General features: G+C 36.6%; 1 protein-coding gene across 3 annotated transcripts in view; it reads left to right on the forward strand.

The window, feature by feature from the left end:
• Positions 1 to 2,210: 2,210 nt before the first annotated feature.
• The window catches only part of LOC110449965 (aldose 1-epimerase-like), a 16,191-nt gene continuing 5,900 nt past the window's right edge, over positions 2,211 to 12,501 (forward strand). The window contains exons 1-8 of one of the 3 annotated variants that reach the window (XM_021497153.1): positions 2,211 to 2,574; positions 5,579 to 5,651; positions 6,127 to 6,257; positions 8,431 to 8,585; positions 9,172 to 9,381; positions 9,827 to 9,908; positions 11,284 to 11,428; positions 11,778 to 11,946. In XM_021497153.1, coding sequence (XP_021352828.1) covers positions 2,436 to 2,574; positions 5,579 to 5,651; positions 6,127 to 6,257; positions 8,431 to 8,585; positions 9,172 to 9,381; positions 9,827 to 9,908; positions 11,284 to 11,428; positions 11,778 to 11,946 — 1,104 coding nt within the window. In that variant the 5' untranslated portion in view covers positions 2,211 to 2,435. Of the gene's footprint in view, positions 2,575 to 3,931; positions 4,053 to 4,086; positions 4,225 to 5,578; positions 5,652 to 6,126; positions 6,258 to 8,430; positions 8,586 to 9,171; positions 9,382 to 9,826; positions 9,909 to 11,283; positions 11,429 to 11,777; positions 11,947 to 12,501 lie in introns of those variants that run through there. The other 2 variants (XM_021497154.1, XM_021497155.1) reach the window with 2 other exon arrangements.

Below are 12,501 nucleotides of genomic sequence, written 5' to 3' on the forward strand. Positions count from 1 at the left end.
ACGATTAGTTCCGTCTTTTCCTGATTAAGCTTAAGCATGTTGGCGTTCATCCAGATACTGATATCTGTCAGACAAGCTTCCAGACTTTCTGATACTGTATTCCAACTGTCCTGTGGTTTGATGACCATGTAAATTTGTGTGTCATCGGTATAGCAATGATAGCGAAGGCTATGGCGACGACAAATCTCTCCAATCGGTTTTGAGTACATACAATATTTATTTTCGTGGTCCTAACACCGACACTTGAGGAACCCCGAAATCTAGTAATTTGTCATGTGAGGTGGAAGAACCGATGGCAACACACTGTCGTCGTTCACTCAGATAAGACTATATCCAGCATAGTGCGGTATCAGTCAATCCATAGGAGTATTTCAGACGTTTATAAAGTATGCCATGGTCGATGACTTCAAATGCAGCTGACAAGTCCAGCATGACAAACACCGCTCTGCACTTGTTATCCAACGCAGAAGCTATATCATTATGTACACGTAGGAGGGCCGTCTCAGTAGAGTGTCCCATGCGGTAGGCCGATTGCATGTTGTCATGGAGACTGTTTGCATGGAGATGAACCTCTAAACGCCGGGACACAACCTTCACGTAGATCTTTTTTTTTTTCTTTTTTTTTCAAACATTTTACTTCCCCAGCACATTTAGGATACTGCCGAGGTTGGGGAGCCCCGGGATCAGCATCTTCACAATCATGTGTCCTCATACAAGAGGGCTATCATACTTTCTTTCATACTTACTAATAATTATATCATTATTTCTTTATTTTTTCACTGCCTTATTTAATATTTTTACTTACATTCAAACTTACATTCAAAGTTACCGTACACATTATCCTTACATACATATATGCATACACTCCCTTTGCCGCGCCTCCAGGTCTTAGACAGAAAAGGCAGATTTGAAACTGGGCGGTAGTTTTTCCACTCCTTCTTGTCATTCAAGGCTTCTTTAACAATGGTCTGACATGTGCTTTCTTGAAACATAATGGAACCTTTGCCAATGATTTGTTCATGATTGAGGTAATCAAAGGAAGCAGTGCTTCAAGTCATTGCTTCAATAGGTATGTAGGCAGTGGATCAAGCTCACAGGACTTCGATTGCGAGGTCATGATAATGTTGCGCAACTCGTCCCGGGTTGTACTAGCCATACATGTACACTACTAAACAGGCCCAAAAATGTTTCGCTCTAAAATATTTTTACGTGATTTAGGGCGAAACGACATGACACCGTTTTTACAATATCAGACGTATTTTTTTCTTGTTCATTTCCACCAATTTTCCATTGTATAAAACCAGGGACGTATACTACTGTCCTTGATAAAATGTATAAATCGTATTCGTTACGTTCAAGGTGCACTGGCAGAGTGCAAAAATGTATAAAAAGTTCTCTAAAATTGTTTATGATGTATACAAAATTCAGATTGTGTGAGCATAACCTTGAACTGGCAATAGGAAGATCAAGAAAAAAAACTAGAGAGCAAAGAGTATGTAAAAAATGTCTTCTTCTTCAGGTGTGGCTATAATGCACAGCTGAGAAAGGACTATTATATAATAGTCAATATATTCAAAACTATTCTATACTAGACACAAATACTTTAAACATGCATTTTATCTTCTGACAATATATATAAAACAGTCACTAGAACTGAGGAGTGTGGGCCTGGCTCCTGTGTAAGTTTATATATTGTTCACTATTGCAGTTTCTTTGTATATTTGTTGCTTTGTTATTTGCCTTCAAGTTACTCTGTAACTATAAATGAGCAATAAGATTATTGAATTGAAAATATATAAAATATCACTTTTTCGTCAACTACAAAAAGTACTGGTACATCATATATACAGGCAGAATTATAAGTGAACGGGATACCAGAGGTTATGTCCACTGTGGTTGACTCTATCATATGAGACAATATTTTAAACAATTATATAATAATATGGAATGTGCACATGAACCAAGCAATTAAGTCAACTAGAATGAACTTTTTGGAGCATTGTCAACATATATTGGCATCGATAAATGAATTTTCTCACATGCATCATGATTTTCATTATTATCTTTAATTCTAACAGAACATTTTAACACAAACAAATATGTTATAAATATACAGTACATTTGATTTTTGACAAACCAAACAACACTACAAGGATATTTAATTCATAAAATGCTATTTGTGTTTGACGGACCATACTGCACGCTCCTTTGGATCTATTGTACGTGTATTTTATTACAGGTACTTGCCTCGTCTGTCAATCCACCTATAATATGACCTATATATAGGTGTATTGACAGACGAGGCTAGTACCTGTGATTTTATAGTTCGCTAGATAGGGATCCGAACATGTAAAATACAAAACAGTGACCCGGTTAAAAAGGCCTTTGTATAAACATACTTCATACACTGTGTAACTCTCTAGCCTCGTGTAACGATGTCCCGCCAATACAAGGACAGCAGACGGAAAATACTGTGTGCTGGTGTATTCGCCGGAATTATCATCATCGTCCTCCTCATCGTTCTCATCGTCATAGCAACAAAAGATCCCGATTGTAGTCCAAGTGAGAAGAAAGGTGAGATCGATTCGGGGCCCGGCCGGGACCCCAGGGAAGGGGGGGGGGGGGGGGANGACTGGCTCAAACTGCCTGCTCATACTGTGTGCTTCTATTCTTTACTACGTGCAGCCCTCCTTCTTTCTAAGTTAATATCATGAACCTATACCTCTATCTGTGTGCTATATGCAATCACGTGTGCTACTTATACAATGTATATGTAAATGTATATATATATGTTTAGGTTAAGTCATAAAAAGTCTATTTCATACTGTATCATTTATCAACGTACGTGTTTGTCTGAATTAACTTTATTATATTTTGTTTCAACGAACGAGCGTGTGTTGTATCTCTCATCTGTCAAGTTATAAATATCTCGACGTGAACATTACTTGCTTAAGTTTTCAAAACTACAGAACCTTCCATTTTGACTGTGTATACAAGGAATTAGATTAGATAAATGTGTGTGTGTGTTAAAAATAGCTCCACGTGACCCTTTTCTAACAATGCCATTTTTTCTCTGGGCCACAAATACATGTATACAGCACATCACTGTGATATCACAGACTTAAATAACACTTTAATTCCATGGTGCTATGAACTGTTATGAATGTATTACAAGATACAAGATGGAAACGTGACTCAACATAAGAGATTTTACTTTGTTAATTAATACATAAAAGTGGTGGGTTTTTTTTAATTTGGTTACGTATGTAAAGCATCAGCGTTTATATTATAGATCTATATTCCTATTCAAAGTATTAAAATATATTAACGACCATGCCGAGTAAACGATACAATTGTAGCGGAACTGGCACAAATAACGCAGAGTCAAATATCAAGTGGGGAAAGGGTGAGCGGAATTATTTGGAATATTTATTTACTTAGACAATGGTCTTTATTTCAGTTTAAAGTTTAACTATTATTTTATTAAAGACTGATAATTAGTGTATATATCTTTGGAATTTAGATTGACATCGCTGAAGGATTTAAAGAGTCATTTAATTTTTTACACTGCTCATTTTCGGTAATATTTACACTTGTATTGACTACTCTGTTGAATATAGAGTTCAACGGGAGGTAACTCGTATCTAATATAAGTTTCGATTGTCGGTCAAATGCTTCATATCACCATGTGAGATGACATGCATAAAACAAACACTTTACTACTACTTTATTATTTTTTAATTTCTAAAAGGAAATGTTTTGCTTCAATATTTTAAAAACGAGCTTTGGTTTGGTTTTCGATCACATGTTTTTATTCAGTTTTCTGTCATTAATACTTTGCATCGATATTTTTCAATAATTAAATTACACGAAATACGGAAATAGGGTACGTGCAACCGCCTCCGTATTTTATAATCAAATGTGGATTTCCGCTATAAACAAAAATCACCAAAGGCCGAAGTCGTGGCATTGTGCAAAACTTAAATAGTTTTGTGGAGTGTTTTCACCCACAAATTATTATAGTTACCGACCTAAGCACGCGTATAACTATAGCAAGTATATGTGTCTGGGTGTTTTGTTATGACACCTTCTCAGGACTACTGAATTTGAATGTGAAAATGAAGGCTATCAGCGGGCCGGTAACGGGTTGTTTCGCCTTAAATCCCGTTCGCCCTAATGGTTATTGACGGGCCGGGGTTAAATCAAATGCAATATGTCAAACAAGTAATAAACATCTTGGTACCTAAAAGCTTGAGCACCAAAATGTCTGTACCGCATGTAAAAAGTATGGCCAGTTCTGCATCACTGTCAGATCTTGTGTATAACCACGAAATTAGATTGTTATCTAAGTCCGTGGTATAACAGGTTGACAGGTTCAGTACACTCTGCCGATTGAGCTATATTATAATATAGCTATAAGACCTTTATAGCTATAGAGCTATAATTTCTCAGATTTCAATTTTCATTAAAGCAAAGTCGCATAAAACAATAAGGTTTATGGTAATGTTGACTACAAAAAGCAGACATTTAGATGTTTATTTTCATTTTTCATAAATTGTAAAATTTCCGATTATTTTACATCATTATTTTTTAAAAAGAATACTTATATTTAATGTCTTTTGTTATCAACCTACTGATAAAATCTTCTTTTAAAAGCGACTTTGTTTCGTTTTCCTTCAAAAAGAAAATCACATGAAAATAGCTCAAAAGACCTATTTCAGATAGGTCAACAGAGCTATTATAGGTCTTTACAGCTATATCGCTCAATTGGCAGAGTGAACCTGTATAATACTGTTTTACTGACCACATTCCAAAAACATGTATAGAATTTTCAAATATTTATATACTAAAGATTCAACATATAAGTTACATGTGTTGATAGAATTTCTTTTACCGAAGTTGGTTCCATCTGTAGCACTGACTATTTTCTCTCTCCCAGGCTTGGTTCTACGCTCTAAGCCTCCACAGGTCCCAACAACAGGGCCTGTACATGTATTTATGGAACTGCTCTCATTCACAAACATGGATTCTGTGCTCATTCAAGCTTTCTTTTAAGTCACACAGTCAAAAAGTTGAGTTTAGACATTGAAAACGGTATTTGGTTTTAAGTTTCTCCAAAATTCTTCCAAATCATTGACAAAATGTATTTTTTTATTGATTTAACATCAGAACAAGACATATTGGACTTGAGCACAGAATCTGAGTTTGAGCATGAGAACAATTTAATGAATACAGGCCCAGATATAGAATTGAGACCTTTTGACAGATAGCTAGATGTCGGAGTTCAGGCCAGAGGAAATTCTGGCTAAGCTGTATGCCATAATAATTTATATACCACAATACTCGAGAATGATGGTTTCCCACTTAATGATCAAACCTTTTATAATCATTTACAAAAATCCAGGGTATATTTCTTTTATGCTCAGCAACATCTTTTGAGCACTGCAACACCAAATCTGGACTCCTACAGCGGAGGCAATTTATACAGTGATGTCTTGTACATGCATTTGGATATGTTGTATGTTAAATATAACTTTAATCGTAACCCAAATTGTCTTTTTCTTTTTGTAATATCCAGGTCCAAAAGATAACACAATGCCCATCACAGTAGAAGACTCCTATGGACAGATAGATGGACAGAATGTTAAAAGGTAAAAACCCTTCTTGTAGGGGGGGGGGGGGAAACAAAAGTTAAAAACTGATGTCGATGCAGATACACGCTGAGTTTGATTAAGACGAACATGATCAATGATTTACAAGATACAAAGTTTAGCACTTATTTGACCTTTGAGGTGAAGGTCAGATCGACCTAATTGTAGTGCACTGCATACCTTCTTTGGAAAGAACATTTACACTTGACTTCAGTTTCATCATATATTTTGTAGTTTACATATTACAAGATTTCCCTTGTAATTTGGCACTTACTTGAACTTTGAACCCCTATTTAAGATGTCAAAAGTCGTTTAGGCTAAAAGACTTTTGTACAAAGAGTGGCTATCTTAGGAGGTGCTGCCAGTCCCATGAAATACTGCATATTTAAAGATGTTTTTTAATTAATTTGATAATTTTTTAGAAAAGGTTCTCCGTAAGATACCCATATGATGTAAAAGATGTCATCATTAACAGGTATACACTCACCAACAATAACAACGTGGAAGTGAAGATCATAGACTACGGTGGTATAATCACCAAGGTGATGGTGCCGGATAACCAGGGGGTGCCAGGGGATATCGTGCTCGGCTTTGCTGACATCGAAGGTTGGTGTTTGTGTTCTGTACTGGTTAGCTTAATATTTATTTCAGTGCAGACGTACAGATATACAGACGTACAGATGTACAGATGTACAGAGGTACAGATGGACAGCAGTACAGATGTACAGAGGTACAGACATACAGATGTACAGTGGTACAGATGTAAAGATGTTCAAATGTACAGAGGTACAGGGGTACAGAGGTACAGATGTACAGGGGACCTCTGTACCTCTGTACCTCTGTACCTCTCTACCGCTGTATATCCGTACATCTGAACCACTGTACATCTGAACCACTGTACATCTGTACCACTGTACGTCTGTACCACTGTACATCTGTACCGCTGTACATCTGAACATCTGTACATCTGTACCACTGTACATCTGTACCACTGTACATCTGTATGTCTGTACCTGTGTACATCTGTACCTCTGTACATATGTACCTCTGTACATCTGTACATCTGTACCTCTGTACCGCTGTACATCTGTACATCTGTTCCTCTGTACCTCTGTACCTCTGTACTGCTGTACATCTGTACCCCTGTACATCTGTACCTCTGTACCCCTGTACCTCTGTACATTTGAACATCTGTGCATCTGTGCCACTGTACATCTGTACCACTGTACGTCTGTACCACTGTACATCTGTACATCTGTACATCTGTTCCTCTGTACATCTGTACCGCTGTCCATCTGAACATCTGTACATCTGTACTGCTGTACCGAGGTACAGAGGTACAGAGGTACAGAGGTACAGATATAATGATGAACAGAGGTACACATGTACAGAGGAACAGATGTACAGGGTACATCTGTACCTCTGTACCTCTGTACCTCGGTACAGCAGTACAGATGTACAGAGGTACAGAGGTACAGATGTACAGATGTACAGATGTACAGATGTACAGTGGTACAGATGTACAGTGGTACAGATGTACAGATGTTCAAATGTACAGAGGTACAGAGGTACAGAGGTACAGATGTACAGACGTACAAAGGTACAGAGGTACAGATGTACATACAAAAATATATTTTTTACTGGCGCCAATAAATATGAAGAAAGGGGGATGGGCTTATTACTGAACACCCACCCTGTGAACGGAAATTAAGGAAAAGTGGAGGGTGAGCTTATTAACAGGCTTGGGCTTATCAAAAAGACTGTAACTCATCATTGCCAAGCAATCTATCTAAAGTAGGGCTTTCAGTAAACCCTTGATATTCAGCTATATCAGAAGTCAAGTAATATTTTCCCTTGAAATTTGAGAGTATAAAAACGCTTATCAAATAGACATGTCCTCAAGAAAAACACTTTTAAGAGTCAACTAAAATCCTTGTAAACTTTTGATTGTGATAGGATAAAGGGAAAGCATTTATTGGCATGTGCTAATAACATTTCTGTGGAATTTGTATTTAATAAAAACTGGGGCTTCTAACTTCTACTTCTAAATGGTACTGACCAACTTCAACAATTTGAAGATAAAATGTCAGACGAGGAGTGAAACATGGAAAGAGATTGTTTTTAAAATATAAGAGATGGTCTAATTTGCATTTGAAAGGTGACGGTAGAGGGCTGATTTGAATAATTCCGTTGTGGGGCTCGAAATAATGTCAGGTGGGAGTTTATTCCAGTCAGGTATAGTTCGAGGGAAGAATGATGCCTTTCTGGTCTGGGTTTTTGAGTGGGGAATTTGATACGAAAACTGGTGGTTTGTTCGGGATTTTCTAACTGTACGGATTAATCTGTCTGATTTTACGATAGCGACTTTCTGGTTTACAATGTTATGAAGCATGGTCAGACGAGCATCTTTACGTCTTTCTGCTAGAGGGCGCAGGTTTAGGTGGTCCAACATTTCTGACACATTTGTTTCAGAAGAAGCTGTGAAACATTTATACGCATTATTACAAAGGTTTCACTCCAAAATATTTGGTACTAGAGGATATCAGTTTCACATTTTTCTCTCAAATTTTCATTTCATGAGTTCTTGTGATAAATAAAATGACATTTAAGTAATAGTTATAGCATGTTTTGGATGTATTCTTTGAATAGTTTATCATATTTTCTGAACTTATTAAAACTATTTTCTTTAAAAATTGAAACAACTTCCCAAAACAATGGCATTGATTTGAGATGAGCTATTTTCAACTTAAGTGGAATATATTTTTTATGATTTTTACAGGATACAAGACAAATGCTCCCTATCTTGGGGCTCTGATTGGTCGCTATGCCAACCGGATAGCCAATGGGACGTTTAGTATAGATGGCACCACTTACACCCTCGCCATCAACAATGGACCAAATGCTCTTCATGGCGGAACCAAAGGCTTTGACAAGGTACCTACATTTGAAGATATTTTGATTATACATTCACTTATCAGGAATGAAATGTGAAAGAAGGCGCCCACCAAGCAACTGACCACGCTCGCTTTTGCTAAACTACCAAGCGTGTCACAGGGTTATACAAAGATGTACTGCTCATCAGGAAAGGCTAGCTTGGCAGTTAGGTAGTTTTTTTCACAAATACTCTATGGCTTTTTAACTTATCTGACAGATTTGAAATAACTAACCCCATGTTTGATGCACATGCATTCTTACTGAAGGGCTTAAAGTCTTAAGATAAAAAGGCAAACTTTTATGCTGGTCTACCTGTAGCCCATCTTGTGTGGTATTTATTTGTACCTAATTTATAGTGAAAATCATATATGGGTTTAAGGCCCAAAATTTCTGATAATTTTACAGGATTTTTTACCCTTTTTGAAATCTAAAGCCTCAATTTTTTTTCAAAATAATGGATATGTTACAATTTTCATTACTTACATGACTCAACATTGAACACTTCCATTTGATTTTTAAAACCATATGTTTTTGCATCTCTGAAGGTGTTGTTAAACATTTGGTTGATAGTATATTTTCTCGCTAGCGTGTATGGCAGTCCAGTATATCCGAAGGGAAGTTGGTCCTGACTTATGTGAGTGCAGATATGGAAGAAGGCTACCCAGGGGAGGTAACTGCCACCGTCACATACCAACTTACCAATACAAATGAATTAATCATTGACTATAGTGCTGCCACGACCAAATCAACGGTCATCAACCTTACGAATCACGCCTACTTCAACCTCCAAGGGGAGGTAAGTTTGGTTATTTACATTTTCTGATGACCTTACCGTGTATCAAATTTCCTAATGTTTAAATTGCAAAAAGGTTAAAGAATTGAAAAATAAAATCTCACAAATTTTCAAAATAGCTACATAAAACCTGTCTAAACTGAACCCTTTATAGTTCAGAATACCTGTCCTTGCTGTATTTTTTACTGACTCTACCTTTCTATATTAATTGTAACTGTCTCAAACATCCTAAACAAAGGTTTATCACAGTATTGTGCTTATATTGTATTGAGCATCTATGATTAAATCAACCAATCTTTAAAATTCAATGATGAAACATTGTTTATGAAATTCTACATTTATACAAACTCTTGGAAGTTGTTTGCTTTGAATCAGGTAGGAAAATTATTGAAATGTTATTTCAATGTTGATGAACCGACATTGGGTAAGTTATGGAGATTTGTTACAGGGTTCAGGTGATGTGTTGGAACACTTAGCTCAGGTAAACGCTGACTCGTATCTACCTGTAGATGATACCTCAATTCCCACAGGTAAGCTTTTATCACATCACTGGAATTGAGGGATTTATTAAAATATTTAGTGATCATTGATGAAGCAATTTTTCAGTATCCAGTGTATCTACGCGTTTCCCATAAGGTGATAGTTGTATTCAGTCCTCCAATAGTACAAATTGAGACGACTATAGGGCTAGACCCCAATCGTCAGGCCATCAGTCATTTTGCGCATCACTTTGTCCTGGGCATATCTCGTACAATCTGTCACCTTGCAATTACCAGATTTTGAATCTAAGTGTCCTTTGGGATGGTAGTGTGTCACATACTATACACAGTTATGGTCCTTTGTTTACAGCGCATAATTTTTTCAATGGCATATTTCATATACTTTGGCACCTAATATTGCCAGATTTTGTACTCGAATATCTCTTTGGATTGTGGAACGTTGCATACTGGAATTGGGTCTTGATTTCCACAAAAAACAGAGTTATGACCCTTTGTTCATTTTAATACCCCTGTCAAATTTGACGGGAGTATTATGGTATGGGGTTGTCCGGCCGTCTGTCCGTCCGTCGTAAAGTTTTGTTTGTCCGGCAATCTCCTCCTACATTTTTTCGACCAATCTCTTTGAAACTTGGTATACATCATAATCATAAAATGAAGTTGTGTCTCCCTTAAATGAATTTTGATTCAACAATTTTTCCAAAAGTTATTGCCCTTTATTCATTTCAGTATTTGATTTTTGTCCGGCAATCTCCTCCAACATTTTTCGACTGATCTCTTTGAAACTTGGTATACATCATAATCATGCTATGAAGTTGTGTCTCCCTTAAAAGAATTTTGATTTGACAATTTTTGCAAAAGTTATTGCCCTTTGTTCATTTCAGTATTAGATTTTTGTCCGGCAATCTCCTACTACATTATTCAACACATCTCTTTGAAACTTGGTATACATTATAATCATGATATGAAGTTGTGTCTCCCTTAACAGAATTTTGATTCAACGATTTTTGCAAAAGTTATTGCCCTTTGTACATTTCAGTATATGGTTTTTTTCTTGAGATTTTCTCCTACATTTTTTATAGCATGTCAGCTTACCACTCTTAGAATAATGCAGATCTTATTTCAATGTAAGAAAGTATATAACACTATATGTCATTCGATGGTCGTATATTGTTCGCCCTGTGATACTCTTGTTGAAACTTGAGCACCTGAGGGCGACGATGTTTTATTACCTTGTCATGTGACCAGTATCATCCAATCAGACATGTTGTCGTAAAGATGATATATTTGTTTGTCTCCTTTGTCTTAAATCAGTGTCTGATTACTGAAAATGGCCTTCTGCCAATACATTGTACTTGACGTGTATTTTGCGGACCAGGTAATCAAGTTTGACATCATTCATTAACAGGTGTAATTACTCCAGTACAAGGAACAGTGATGGATCTGAGGACAAAACGTAAACTTGCTGATGTCATCGACCAGGTCCCTGGTGACCATGGTTACGACCACAACTACTGCTTCGGCAAGACAGGCTGGGTAAAAAACATGGCCAGGTACTTGTTTTACTTAAAATGTATGAGCAAAGACATATTTTCAAACCTGCTTCTTGTATGGAAAATTGATAAATCGTTTTAAGTACTATAAACTTTTTAATATGTATAATACTGTTTAACAGGATATTTCCCCAGGATGATATTTTCTTCGATTTTGCGGGCCAGTAATGTGTTCATGAAAATATGAATATGTTAGTGTATGCTTGAGCATAGGTACAAGCATACATGTATGCTACGCCACTGTTAACACTAGTGAAAATCTTATTATCAGGGTTCAGCTGTAAGTCCTGTACATGTAGGCCTCTTTACTTAAACTTATACTTGGGTTATGTAACGGTATTATCGCCAGGGTTGAAGATCCATCAAGTGGACGATACGTGGAGGCTCACAGTACAGAGCCTGGTATGCAGTTTTACACAGCCTATTGGAACAACGTCACTGGCAAGGGAGGTAAACACTACGGCCAGTACAGCGGGTTCTGCTTGGAGACGCAACACTACCCAGATAGCCCGAACAAGGTGAGTAAAGGATAGCTGTCGGAACTTGTTTGTTATATAGCTTCGAACCAAGGCTGGCTAACATATTCCTGTAATTTATTAACACACTGAAATTAAGAAGACAGCTTCTATTCTTTTCTACTAAATTTATGTTTTACAAGGCGTTCCAGTGATAAATGTTAAATTCTTTTATTAACTAGTTTATAAACCACATAAATTGCTGCGGAGTTGTCAATGAAGGATCCAAGTACCACCGCCCAAAAAGCTGTATAACTAAGAATTTCCAAGCATGACTATAACCTTAATAAATCATTTTTGAAAAGAAAACCATACCTTGTGGGACTTTTATGAAAAACAATAGAGATGAAATAAAAAAAACACAATCAACGAGAGTGTTCAAAGAGTAAAAATACTCAGCAGGGTTAGACTAAGACTTGAACCATGGAACTCAGATTGTTACTGTGAGTATAATACCTATGTAACCATGGAATTCAGATTGTTACTGTGAGTATAATACCTATGTAACCATGGAACTCAGATTGTTACTGTGAGTATAATACCTATGTAACCATGGAA

The sequence above is a fragment of the Mizuhopecten yessoensis genome, unplaced genomic scaffold, assembly GCF_002113885.1.
Source record: "Mizuhopecten yessoensis strain PY_sf001 unplaced genomic scaffold, ASM211388v2 scaffold4849, whole genome shotgun sequence".
In the NCBI taxonomy this organism is placed as follows: domain Eukaryota; kingdom Metazoa; phylum Mollusca; class Bivalvia; order Pectinida; family Pectinidae; genus Mizuhopecten; species Mizuhopecten yessoensis.